Source organism: Phyllobates terribilis, unplaced genomic scaffold (genome assembly GCF_046119375.1).
Source record: "Phyllobates terribilis strain yellow unplaced genomic scaffold, ASM4611937v1 Scaffold_13__5_contigs__length_258822181, whole genome shotgun sequence".
NCBI classification, from domain to species: domain Eukaryota; kingdom Metazoa; phylum Chordata; class Amphibia; order Anura; family Dendrobatidae; genus Phyllobates; species Phyllobates terribilis.
The window spans coordinates 27,454,263-27,467,435 of record NW_027362773.1 but is presented as its reverse complement, the minus strand read 5'-3'; the positions used below and the strand labels follow the sequence as shown (position 1 = coordinate 27,467,435).

The 13,173-nt window shown below is 45.5% G+C and overlaps 1 protein-coding gene across 6 annotated transcripts; it reads right to left on the bottom strand.

Moving 5' to 3' along the window:
• Nucleotides 1-3,286: 3,286 nt before the first annotated feature.
• On the bottom strand, nt 3,287-13,144 carry FEN1 (flap structure-specific endonuclease 1). 6 transcript variants are annotated; one of them, XM_073657985.1, is made up of 3 exons: nt 12,953-13,041; nt 9,727-9,974; nt 3,287-4,568 (listed from the first exon to the last, which is right to left on the bottom strand). In XM_073657985.1, exon 3 carries the CDS (start codon nt 4,517-4,519, stop codon nt 3,371-3,373), a length of 1,149 nt encoding a protein of 382 aa, XP_073514086.1. In that variant the 5' UTR covers nt 4,520-4,568; nt 9,727-9,974; nt 12,953-13,041; the 3' UTR covers nt 3,287-3,370. The 6 variants fall into 6 exon arrangements, 5 of the variants coding, with proteins under 5 accessions (XP_073514086.1, XP_073514089.1, XP_073514088.1 ...); XM_073657988.1 differs by lacking the exon at nt 12,953-13,041 and adding an exon at nt 12,583-12,763; XR_012252652.1 differs by lacking the exon at nt 3,287-4,568 and adding an exon at nt 7,301-8,078 and having other exon boundaries at nt 12,953-13,144.
• Nucleotides 13,145-13,173: the final 29 nt, after the last annotated feature.

Genomic DNA, 13,173 nt, shown 5'->3' with positions numbered 1-13,173 from the left:
ACTCATCGCCTTATACACTGAAAGCGTCTGAATATTGCCGATCTCATTCTGGACCAGGAGTGTGGCAATGTCTTATTCTGGGCCTGAAGTAAAGACACAAGCTGGGATTCAGAAACGCTGACTGTGGAGACGAGTGCAGGTTACACAGAAATCTGATAGAGATTACGTCACTTTCCAACCCAGAGCAAAATCCATGCCAGTGCGTCCTTAGCCAACATCTGCCAAGGAAAACTAGCAGATATAAAATGATATCCATCACCGGGTGGCCTTCACAAAAAGGTCTACTCCCACCCAACGAATAATTGTCGACATCACCCTCTACCAACAGTAGTGATGGTAACTACACGCCCCATGACACTTTGCTTATCACGTAGGGACGGAGATCAGATCTTAGAAGAAAGGGATATATAAACCATTGTAATAAGTCTTCAGGATGCTTGAAAATCAGACTCCGGGGTAAGGTGAAGAGAAGCTGCTGACCGTGCCGCCCTATGAAGCAGGACATTATATCACGGTGTGGGTATATGCTGAGAAAGTCTGCAGACATCACCCAATGCATATGTGGATTCTCTATACATCACAGGTTTTATAATTCAGAAATACAGATGAGACGTTTATGGCTACAGTAAATATTCACAACTAGCAGCCCGAGTTCAGAAACAAATACGTTTCAGAAGCTAGAAAAGTGTGCTCTACATAATAAAAACTAACTCAAATTACCCATGTATATTCACTTTCAGCCTTTTTACACGATAAACAACAAAGTTGACATAATTAATAAATTAGTAAATGGCAATTCGGAAAACAAAAATAAAATTTAGAAGATTACAGGAACGTTCGCCAATTCAAAAAGTGAATTGCCCAGGGCAGATCGCATGGAAATCTCTCTGTATGCTTCTCCTCTGGCCTACTGAAGTAGACATATGCATGGCCTCCTCATCCCCAATCTTGATATGCATGGCACCCCTCATCCCCAATCCTGATATTCATGGCACCCCTCATCCCCAATCCTGGTATGCATGCTCCCCATCCTGGTAAGAATGGCTCCCATCCTTGTATGCATGGCCCCTCACCCCCAATCCTGATATGCATGCTCCCCATCCAGGTAAGAATGGCCCCCTCATCCCTAATCTTGGTATGCATGGCCCCGTCCATCCCCAGTCCTGTTATGTATGGCTCCCCTCATCCCTAATCCTGGTATGCATGCTCCCCATCCTGGTAAGAATGGCCCCCTCATCCTCAATTCTGGTATGCATGGCACCTCTCACCCCCAATCTTGGTTTGCATGGCACCCCCCATCCCCAATCCTGTTATGTATGGCCCCCCTAATCCTGGTATGCATGCTCCCCACCCTGGTAAGAATGGCTCCCATCCTTGTATGCATGGCCCCTCATCCCCAATTCTGGTATGCATGGCCCCTCATCCCCAATCCTGATATGCATGCTCCCCATCCAGGTAAGAATGGCCCCCTCATCCTCAATTCTGGTATGCATGGCCCCCTCATCCTCAATCCTGGTATGCATGCCCCCCCCCCCATCACTGTACACATGAAAAAAATAAACACTTATACTCACCTCTGCTCCAGCGCTGCGTCCTGTCTGCCAGCAGCTCATGTCAGCATGTGAGCAGCGCATGACATCACCGCCATGTGCCCTCAGACGCAGAGATGAGCTACGGGGATTATTCACTCCTCTCCACGCCGGGACTATGGGGAGGAGTGAATATGCATTTTCATTAATAGCGAGCACTGTCAATCGCAGCCGCAGCTCAGCGCTCCTCTGTGCCCGCTATTAAAGAAAATACATATTCACTCTTCTCCACTTCCATGAGCATGGAGAAAAGTGAATATTAATTTACCTTTAGCAGCGGGCAAATGTAGCTGTAGCAGCGGCTACTGTCTGTGCACCACCACCGGAATGTATATACCCGAGTATAAACAGAGGGGGGCTTTGTCAGCACAAAAAATGTGCTGAAAAAGTCGGCTTATACTGGAGTATATACGGTACAACGTCAGCTGATGTTTTTCTCTGACTCACCTCAACATTAAGCTCTTTATGTAGTAAGCTAACAATGCATATCACTCCCATTCTCAGTCACTACAACTGCCGTTCTATTATTTGGGAGATGCCTTTAGGTCCAGTCAGGTAGCAGAGCCTTAAAAGGGTAATTTCATAAGGGGACTATCAGCACAGAATGACTGTTCAAACCAAGTACAGGTGCTCGGTGCATCATGGCGAAGCCAAACACTTCAGTGCATCATCCCCCTTCTCTGGCTCTATAAAGACACAGCTGTCAGAAGAGGAAGGGGAAATAGAGGGAAACTCAGGAGGTGGGAAGGTGTTTGGCCATTCCAAAGGTGCGCTGAGTGTCTGTGCTTGGTTTGAACGGTCATTCTTTGCTGACAGACTCAAGTTAAGGTCTCGTTTGATCCGTGACAATTTATCATCCATATTACAAACACGAGTCCTAGCGCAGCGCCCTGGCTAATGGCCCTAACAAACAGCATCATAAGTCCCTACCATAATGATAGTTTTGGTCATTAGACGGATGGCTAAACCAGAAGTCACATTCAAATTACAGCCATCTAATGCCTTAAGCCAGGGGTGTGGACCATCCGCCCCCCAGGCCCTTTCCTCCGGCCCCAGGTATATTTCCAGGCACTGCAATGCTCACTCCGGCAGCCTAGTTTTACCCATGAATTGCTCCTTAAACTGCAAGCATCTTCTGTCATTTTTCTGCTGTGAGCTTTTAAGTTTCATAGTGTACAGCTGGTTTCCATAGAGCTCATCCACTAGTGCCTGCCCAGACTCTGGCCAAGTGTGCTCAGTAGGTACATTACAGGAGAGGAGTTAACTCTTAGCATACCAGTCCGCTCTCTCCCACCCAGGTTCATACTGAGCTGCTGTTATAAATCTTGCAGTCATGTATAATCATAATCCCCAGCATCACAGCTCTCACTTTTCCCATCCATGTGCTTGTTCAAATGCCCTATTATCTCTATGTGTAAATATAGTGATAGCAGTGTTCCAGAACAAACCACTGATGGCTGAATGTGTTACAGCAGAACTTTTGCAGAGCTTTTTAGCTCTACTAATACTACAGCTCTGCTGCTCACCAGAATTGTCAAAGAGGAGAGATACTCTGGCCGGGAGTATGCATATCACATACTGGATTGCTGTTCCCGGCGCAGACACCAGCAAGTCCTTACAGCGTACAGTGCGTGTGCTGGTGGGATTCACAAGTCTGCGGTCATACAGAAACTGATTTTTTTATTTTTATTTCAATGGTCAGAACATATAATTGTCATTCATACATATACTAGTCAATAAACAGTCCCATCTCTTTCTTGCAATCAGTCCATATGGCCTCATCACTTGCCCCTCTTGAACTTCCCGGATGGGGTGCTCGCAGTTTTTGCCTTTTTCTTAGCAGATCCTTTAACATCAGTTTCCTTCCTTTTGCTAGAGGTGATGGATCCAGTCACCTTGAAAAAGTCATCTAGTCGGCCCTGTGTGCTGCCGTGACGGTTCTTAGCCAGCTTCTTGGCTCCATTACGTATACGGTCTTCACTGAATTGCTTTTCTCCACACATGAACGCCACCAAGGCCTCTTCATCCGGATCAACCCACTTCAATTCCACACCATCTACATCGACCACTTCGGGCTCTAGGAAGAGCTGGCGAGCTTCTTTGTGCAGCCAGTTCTCAGGGACAGGGTATTTTTTTAAATCAATGTTATCCATGATCTCTTCTATACTTTTGTGCTGCCGGATCAGTTCAATAGCCCTCTTCGGACCGATACCACGAATGGTCTCACAGTAATCACTGCCCAGCAGGATACAGAGGTCGATAAACTGATCTTGTGAGATACCTATATCCTGCAGAGCCCGGCTGAGATGAAACTCCTGGATTGGCAGCTTTTTGGCCTCACTCGCAGTGAGGTGACGCAGCAGGAGAGGCGTGCCAAAAGTCAAGGCATCCATATCTTCAGTGGCTGCAGCGTACACTTTTCCACCTTTTACCAACGCAGCACACGTGGCCTCAGCCTCACAAGGCGCATCAACGTAGGGAATACCCATTAATTTAAGCAGTTGTTTGCACTCTTCATTGTGTTGTTTGGTCACCTTTACAAGCCTCTTATTGAACTTCTCGATGTTCTCCACTTCGCCTGCTTCTTGCGCTGCCTCTAGCAATTTCTCAGCTTCTGCCCTCCTTTCGCTGCGCTTGGCCAGCTCACCTGACTTCAGCTGCGGTGGTTTGCCATCAAACACATAGACAGGCTTGATGCCGTGCTCCACCATGCGTATTGTACGATAGAACATTCCCATCAAGTGACTGGTGGTTTCACCTTCCTCGTTCTGAAGCATGTTACCATCCTGCCGCACCGCTATAAGAAACTGGTAGATGCACATGGACGCGTCCACTGCCACTTTACGCCCAAAGTAACTCTTTATGTCGTTCTCTTTTATGGCTCCTGGCGCCACATCAGCGATCAGCTTAGCGAGGCCTTGAATTCCCATTGCTGAGACGTAAAGAAGTGGATGTTAGAAAACTTTCTAGACTGTCAACCTGAAATACAGGAAAGACTGCGTTACCGAGAGTGGATATAAAAGTAGAGGCAGCGAATGCATTCAAAACATAGTGGAATTATTCAGCCTGATGCTTCTCCTATTAAAATGTCTAGTTAGGAATATTCACTGCACGCTCTTGTTTCAAATGCAGTTTCTTTTATTGCAAAATTACATGCCGATAGACTTATTGGTCAGAAAAACTTGTGCAAGATATCAAAGTGACATGGGTAACGTAGGTGAAAGGTGTATCTTGCATCTAGTGATGAGCGCAAGTGCTCGTTACTCGAGTTTGCCTAGGGTGCTCGAGTGATAGGTTCATATCCACATTTCCTGCCTGTTCGACAGTAATAACACATGCGGGGATTGCCTGACAAACACGGGCAATCCCAGCATGTGGTTGTCTAACAGCCGGGAAACATGCGGCCTGGGGATGCGAACATGTCACTCAAGCACCCGCGATAGCACTTGCGCTCATCACTACTTGCATCCTCTCTCTATACGCCGCCATAAGTTGCCCTCTTATCACTATACCATTGCCTCCAAGTTACTCTGACACACCACCACAGAAGCTGGGTGCCCTTTTTATCGCGGTTTAATAATGCGCAGTAATGCTTATTCAAGACTAACCTGTCTTTGTAACCATGTTGTGACAAACGCTTCTTACTGTATACTTCTGCTCTCATAGCCTTACCCGAGTTGTCCAATTTGGGTCCTTGTATATATTGTAGGGATTATATATTGCTTGTATGTTGTCACTTGCGGTATGTTCATTTTTCCCCCTCCAGAGTGACTGTGTGAATAAGACCTGGGATTGGGTCGAAATGTCACCCATGTCGCTTTGATATCCTGCACTTTAAGTTTTTCTGAACATAAGTCTATCTGTACGTGATTTTGCATTAAAGGAAACGGCATTTGAAATAAGTGTGCGGTGAATATTCCTGACTATATATTCCAGGGCATAAAACCTCCATCCACTACTGTGTGCACGCCAATTCTCCTTACTTCTCTTATTCTACTATATGTACATGTGAATAATAGATGAATGTTGGCACGCTCACAGGTTTTTATATACTATTTGTAGGAACAGAAAAACAGAATTAATGTCAAAGATGAATGCTGATGCAAATGGAAGAATAGGGATCCCATTGATCATCAGGGCTGTGGAGTCGGTAAGCCAAACCTCCGGCTCCACGACTCCCTCATACACGGCTCATATTTAAGTAATAAATTTACTGTAGCACAGATTCATCTCAGCTAAAAGTCTAGACCCTTAGATCAGGGGTTTGCCGCATGTGCCATCCACATAAGCTGCTGTAGACACAGGTATACTATTTTCCCTTTTACTGACCATATGCTGTCACCTATTTATTTAATATTGACCGTCCAGATACACTTGATATGGATATGGACATGGTCACAATGATGATGTATACGGTACCTTTATATTTATAAGATGGCTTGATGTCGGTCTCTGTTCTTGGTCTCCTAGGTGGTATTCACCATATGTCTAATGGAGCTTTAACATTTATCTGATATGCATACCTGTTGTACTACTATTTATATGTGTTAATGCAGTACACTATGTAACTTTCATTATATGATTTCTGTTTGTGTTTGGTCACTGCTATGCGGTTTTTCCTTTTGCATGTAGTGCCACGTGTTGCCGTTACGATAATAAAAGTCTTATATGTATCCTTTGCCCTATTGGACCTATCATTCGGTGGTTCTCGTTTTTCCTACCCTTAGATCAGGAATAGGACAGACATTTATAGGACATTTCATAACTTTCCCAAATTCTTGTGAAAAAATATTCCCCACAAATTGCATTGAATGACTGTACCCAATTTATTAGATATTTTAGGAGTTGGAGTCGCTCCACAGCCCTATTGATCATTATACGTTTACAAAAGAAACTTTCTTCGATTCTAAAAACTCGCACATAACAGAACCCAGACGATAATGCTAATTGGAATAATTTTGGTGGGTGCAGATGCTCCAGACTTCACCTTGGTAAGATATCACAGATACCCAAACAACAAAGGCTCAGTGTGCTGAGACAAGATCTTTCAAAGGGGTGGTCCAGCCTGTTAGTGCTTACGCACATTTTTTGTTTTCCATAAAGTCCTGAATATACCCTTTAATAAGTGACTTATAATGAATAGAACTGCCGATGCTTCTGTAGGACCTGGCAACCAAATGACCCCCAGGTGTCTGCCCAACATAGGAGAGCTGGTTGGTCCAAATTCCATTCTGCATAGATTTGGTGTGGCACAACCAGGGCTGTGGAGTAGGTAAGCCAAACCACCGACTCCAGCTCCACAGCCCGGCCTCACTACTGAGCGTGTACATAAAGTGCAGCACAGATTCATCTCAGCTAAAAGTCTAGACCCTTAGATCAGGAACAGAACAGACATTTATAGGACATTTCAGAACTTTCCTAAAATCTTATAGAAACATTTACAGCACATCCTGCATTAAACTACTATACACAATTTATTATATATTTTAGGAGTCAGAGTCGGTCCATTTTACACCGACTCCACAGTCCTGGGCACAACATCCTATGGATACCCCGGTTACAGGGAGAAAAATCATGCTGCAGAGAACTTTTACAATCCCTTGGGGGAGGAGGGTTGGGGACAAATTTAAAAAAAAAAAAAGGAATAAATGTACATGGGCGAGTCAAAAATAATCCACACTCTTGCTGTACAATTTACTTTAATCAACTTTCAGAGAAGACAAATACATCAGTTTGGATAACCTCCTTGCTTTTCAATACACCTTGTCCATCTGTCAAACTTTCATATCCCCGCATTAAAAATTTAGGCTGAGCTGCGAGCCAGGAATGCACCGCTGTCTTCACCTCTATCAGATATGAATGTTCATCCTTATAGGGCTTCTGTCAGAAACATTTACATTCCTTAGTGTATCAGTCCAAATTTTCCAAATGCTTCTGTTCGTTCTCTTCTGTGTATTTAGGTATCCATCTTCCACAAACGTTACGTAACCGAAGTCTGTCGTGAATTATTGAATATGCAGAGCCATGGCTGATTTGCAATTGATTTGCCACATAGTCCACAGTCACTCGGCTATCCAGCAGAATCAGTTCTCGTGCCCGCTCAATGTTGTCGTCAGTAGTGGACGTGGATGGGCGTCCGGCTCCCTCTTCATGCCTGACACTTGTGCGACCTTCTTTGAACTTCTCTATCCATTCATACACACTTCTTCGCGACAAAACTTTTTCTCCGTACTGTTCATAAAGTCTTCGATAAATATCGGCACCAGACACACCGTCAGACCACAATAAACGAATCACTGCTCGCTGCTCTTCTTTTATGCAAGTCACAGATGGAGCGGCCATAGTGTCTCCAACACGTTCAAACCAGCACCGCAGTGACTGGGGAGACAGCGACCTCGTACAGAAAGCGCTGGTAACAATGCGGCCAACAGAAGTTTTAATACAACCGGAGTGTGGAAAGTTTTTGACTCACCCTCGTATATAAAACATCTGGGAGAAAAAAGAAATATTTTTTTCATATAAAGTAATTACATACAAAAAGAACTACACATTAGGGATTTAACAACCATAATAACCCAGAGAATTAAAGAGGTTGTCCGCTTTCATGAAAATGGTCCTCAAATGTGCAAAATACCCAAAATAAAATTAGCAGGTACTCACCCTCCTTGGGTGCAGTGGTGATGTCACATAAACAGAACATGTCACCGCTCTAGCCAGTCACTGAGCGCACAGACAACCTCCGCACAACCGCTGCGCTCAGTGACTGGCTACAGCGGTGACACGTGCTGTTCATGTGACATCACCACTGCAGCGGTAAGATATGGTGGGCACACAACGGCTATGAGGGACGGGTGATCCGTGGTAGATTCGCAGACATAAAAGGATCAAGACCAGGTCCTCCAGTTCTAAGTGAAATAACAGCTTATTTTCAGCAGCAAATGTCTGTGTGTACTGGGCCAATGATTCAGTCACATGACCTTGTTCATGGCTTATCAATAAATACATATAACAGAATAAATTAAATTGATCAAACCATGATTGCTTTCTTTTACATCACCACTGCAGCGGTGGGGAGCCATCACTGGACCTAGGGAAGGCGAGTTCCTGCCAAATTTGTTATTCCAGGTATTTTACACAGTTTGGGCCCACTTTTATGAAAGTGGACAACTCCTTTATCGATGGGCTAACTTGAACACTAATAAATACATTTTTTTTTGCTTTTTCCCCCTATATTTGGCAAAAAAGTATCTATACAAGTTACACAATAATGTACACCAAAACTGTGCTACAAATAATACAATTTGATCCACATAAAACAAACCCTGATACAGTCACACTAGCGAAAGAAATGAGAATTGTGGCTGCTGAAAAGCAGAGGAAAAACATAAAATTGGACGGTCATTACTCCTTCACTACAGGTACGTCCAATGTCAGGTCGCGTTCCTGAAAAGTTGAACCTGCATGCTTCTCAGCAGATGATGGTTGTGCTATTCAGCCATCATCTGCCTCAAACATGTTCACCCGAGGCTGTTAAATACCGTTGCCAATCTCTGACAGTGGCATTTACAGCGCGCAGCCCAGAGGGTCTGCTTTTTTTTGACCATTTCGCCCCCCAACTCCTGTACGTAGTGCAATCGTGGGGCACTAATGGCTTACTGAAGACCCCTTTTACCTCTCATGACAGTATTCCTATGAAAGCCACAGGAGACCATGATATTTGTCATCGGCCAATTGCAGGTTCAAGTCCCCTAAGGGAACTAAGATGTAATAAATCAAAACAAAAAAAAAGTTTAAAATTTATAAAAATACAAAAACATGAACTCGCTGCACCCCTCTTTTTACCCATTAAAAATAAGGAACCCTCACATGCGGTATCTCTATATCAGTTACTTGTATATGTTGATAGACCAAACATTAACCGGATCGGTAAAAGCCATATTGAAAAGTGTAGAAAACCCCCCCAACCAAAAATGTGTTTTTTTTCAGCCACAAAATGCAATAAAAAGTGATCAAAACATTGTACCTGCCCCAACATGGGATCAAGAAAACCGTCAGCACTAAGCGCAAAAAAGAAACAAAGCCTCAGTGACCAAAAATAGAAAAAAGAATGGGAGAAAAGCAGTTTTTGTTTTCTCACCTCTTAAAAAAACACTGAAAAATAAAGTAGCGCTTGGAAGAAGGCGAGGAATAAAAGAAGACAGAAAAAAAAATGGCCCAATCATGAAAGGGTTAAAGTGCCTCAAGGACACTGTTCTCTCCTGGTTCTCCTACTATCTTCCTTCTCTGTGTCTTTCTCTGGCTCCTCCTCCTCTCTCCTTCCCCTTACTGTCGGGGTTCTTCAAGGATCAGTCCTAGGCCCCCTTCTTTTCTCCTTATACACCGCTCCTAGGACAAACAATCAGCAGATTCAGTTTTCAGTACCATCTCTATGCTGATGACACCCAATTATACACCTGTGCTCCGGACATCACCCCTGCATTACTACAAAAGACCAGTGATTGTCTTTCCGCTGTGTCTAACAGTATGTCCTCCCTCTGTCAAAAACTGAACTACTCGTATTTCCTACCTCCACTAACCTACCTGTGCCCGATATTGCCATTTCCGTTTGTGGCTCCACCATTACTCCCCAGCAACAAGCCCGCTCGTTCATGTCATCTACACCTCAAAAACATCTCAAGAATCAGGACTTTTCTCAACCTTGACAAAAACTCTTAGGCTATGTGCCCACGATGCAGAAATGCTCCAGATTTTTTCCTGAGCGTTTCTGCATCTCCCTGGCAGAAAAAACGCATGCGGATTGTACATGTGGATTGTACATGCGGATTGTACATGCATTTTTCCTGCCAGGGAGTTGCGGATGTGAAGAGTTCTTCACATGCATTTATCACTTGGAAAGTGCTTGATAACTTGGTCACACTATATAAATCCATGCAAACAGCATGGATTTATATAGTGTGACCACAAAGAATGTCAAAAAATAAATCTATACTTACCTTCTGATGGCCCCCGGAGTCTTTATTCGCTCCGTCCTGGCTGCCGGCAGCTCGCAGTACATTGAAGTACCTGCTGTCACATGACTAAATGACGTCAGCGCAGGTCCTTCAGTCCACCGCGATCTGCCGGCAAGCGAAGACAAGCGTACCGGGGGCCATCAGAAGGTAAATATAATATTTATTTTTTTATTTTATTCTTTTTTTACAGGTTCTATGGTACCCGGGTCCGGAGGAGAGTCTCCTGTCCTCCACACCCGGGTACCATCTGCACATTGAAACGCATGGAATCTGCATGTACAGATCCAGTGATGCGTAATCCGTGCGTTCCAATGCAAGTCAATGGCGGCGAAAACGCAGCGCTTCCGCAAAATAATTGGTAGTGCTGCGTTTTTTTCCGCAATGATAATCCGCAGCGGAAATTTCCGCAGCATGTGCACAGCAAAAGCAGATTATCATTGGGGAACATAACAGGCCTTCTACCATGCGTTTTTTAAGCGTTTCTGCAGCGTTTTTGCCCCTGAGGAAACGCTTAAAAAATGCATCGTGGGCACACAGCCTAACTGTAGCTTATTCGTTCTCATCTCGACTATTGCAACTCTCTACTAATCGGTCTCCCTGTTACTAAACTCTCCCCTCTCCAATCCGTCCTTAATGCAGCAGCCAGGATCATATTCCTCGCCAACCGCTACACCGATGCCTCTTCCCTGCGCCAGTCATTGCATTGGTTGCCCATCCAATATAGAGTTCATTTTAAACTTATCATGCACTTACAAAGCGCTCCATGCTTCAGTACCCCCCTACATCTCCTCCCTTGTCTCAGTCTACCACCCAACACGTGCCCTCCGTTCTGCTAATGACTTAAAACTAAAATCCTCCATAATCTGAACTTCCCACTCCCGTCTCCAAGATTTCTCGCGTGCTGCGCCAATTCTTTGGAATGCACTACCCAGGACAGTTCGATTAATTCCCAATACCCACAGTTTCAAGCGGACCCTAAAAACCCATTTCTTTAGACTGTCATATCGCCTCCACACACTATCTGTCCATCCCAGTTTTCCCCCATATTAAAATCTTCTTCATTTTCAGGTTCATACCAACCATGCACTTAATAACCTGTCAGGACTGTACACATACTGGCAGGACACCAGTCCATCTATATATATAATCGTCTTATCCTGTCTGTCTGTCTGTCCTAGAAATCCCGCGTCGCTCATTGGTCCGGCAGCGGCCAATCAGCGCCGCAGGATTTCTGAAAAAAGATGGCGGCCGTTAGCGGCTCATCTGCCGGACGGAGGTCAGTGGCGATGCAGCTGGGAGATGAGCGGCGCTAGCAGCACAACTACCCCGACCGGCGCCGCTGACCTCCATGAGCCTAAAGTAGGAAGATCAGCGGCTTGGCCCACTGATCTCCCGACAGCAAGTGTGAACGGAGGACCGGGGAGCGGCGCCGCCGCCGGTCGGGATGCTTCTGCTGCGAGTAGCCGCTCATCTCCCGGCTTCTCGCAGCAGAAGGAGCCGCACAGGCAGCGCCGCTCCCCGGTCCTCGCTAATACGGAGCCGCACAAGCAGCGCCGCTGCCGGGCCCACACTAATACGACGCTGATTGGTCGCGGTGGCCGGCCGCGACCAATCAGCGAGATGGGTGGCAAATTTAAACGCCGCTCTGCTGATTAATCGCGGCCGGCCACCGCGACCAATCAGCGAGATTGGCGCCAAATTTAAACACCACTGTGCTGATTGGTCGCGGTGGCCAACCGCAACCAGTCAGCGACATGGGCGGCAAATTTAAACGCAGCTCTGCTGATTGGGCGCGGTTGCCGGCTGCGACCAATCAGCGATTTTGCCGCCAAATTTAAACAACGTTCTGCTGATTGCGCCCGTTCGGCCGCATACATATTCTAGAATACCCGATGCGTTAGAATCAGGCCACCATCTAGTGTATTATTATTTATCCTATTTAGTATATCAAGGCTGCATTATACAATATATGTACATTTTACCTTTTGTGTCTCCCCCATTTCCTCATAGACTGTAAGCTCGCAAGCAGGGTCCTCACTCCTTTCGATATGAGATATGCTTATTCTGTATTGTCTATATATGTCCCCCCTAAAATTGTAAAGTGCTGCGGAATATGTTGGCGCTATAAAAATAAAGATGATTATTATTAAAGTGGATCAGTGACACGGTGGTGGACACGGTGAGCCCCTGCAGACAGGCGGCTCCCGCACACAGTGGGGTCGGCAAACAGATATCAGATTGCTTTTCTGGGTGAAGGCCAGCACTCACACACGTGCGGTCCGCTATAGAAACGCATGGGTAATAAACTATGAGACGATGAATGTCGCCGCCGTTATCTCCCCTCTCACTTACCGACCTCCTCCAGATCTTCGCGGGTTTAAAGTGACGTCACTCAAATTCCCGCCGTTCTGAATCCGAGTGCCTTGGGGGGGCAACGCCTGTTCTGATTGGAGGTCCTGTGCAAAGCCGCGTTCTGATTGGTTAGTAGAACCCCACGTCAGCCTACAGGTCTCTAATTGGCTAAGCAGCCATAATGTGGTTGGCAAGATAACAGTATGCACCTCGCACTGATT

Coding starts and splice junctions, on each gene's coding strand:
- FEN1 (XM_073657987.1), bottom strand. CDS start 4,519: ATGGGAATTCAAGGCCTCGCTAAGCTGATCGCTGATGTGGCGCCAGGA.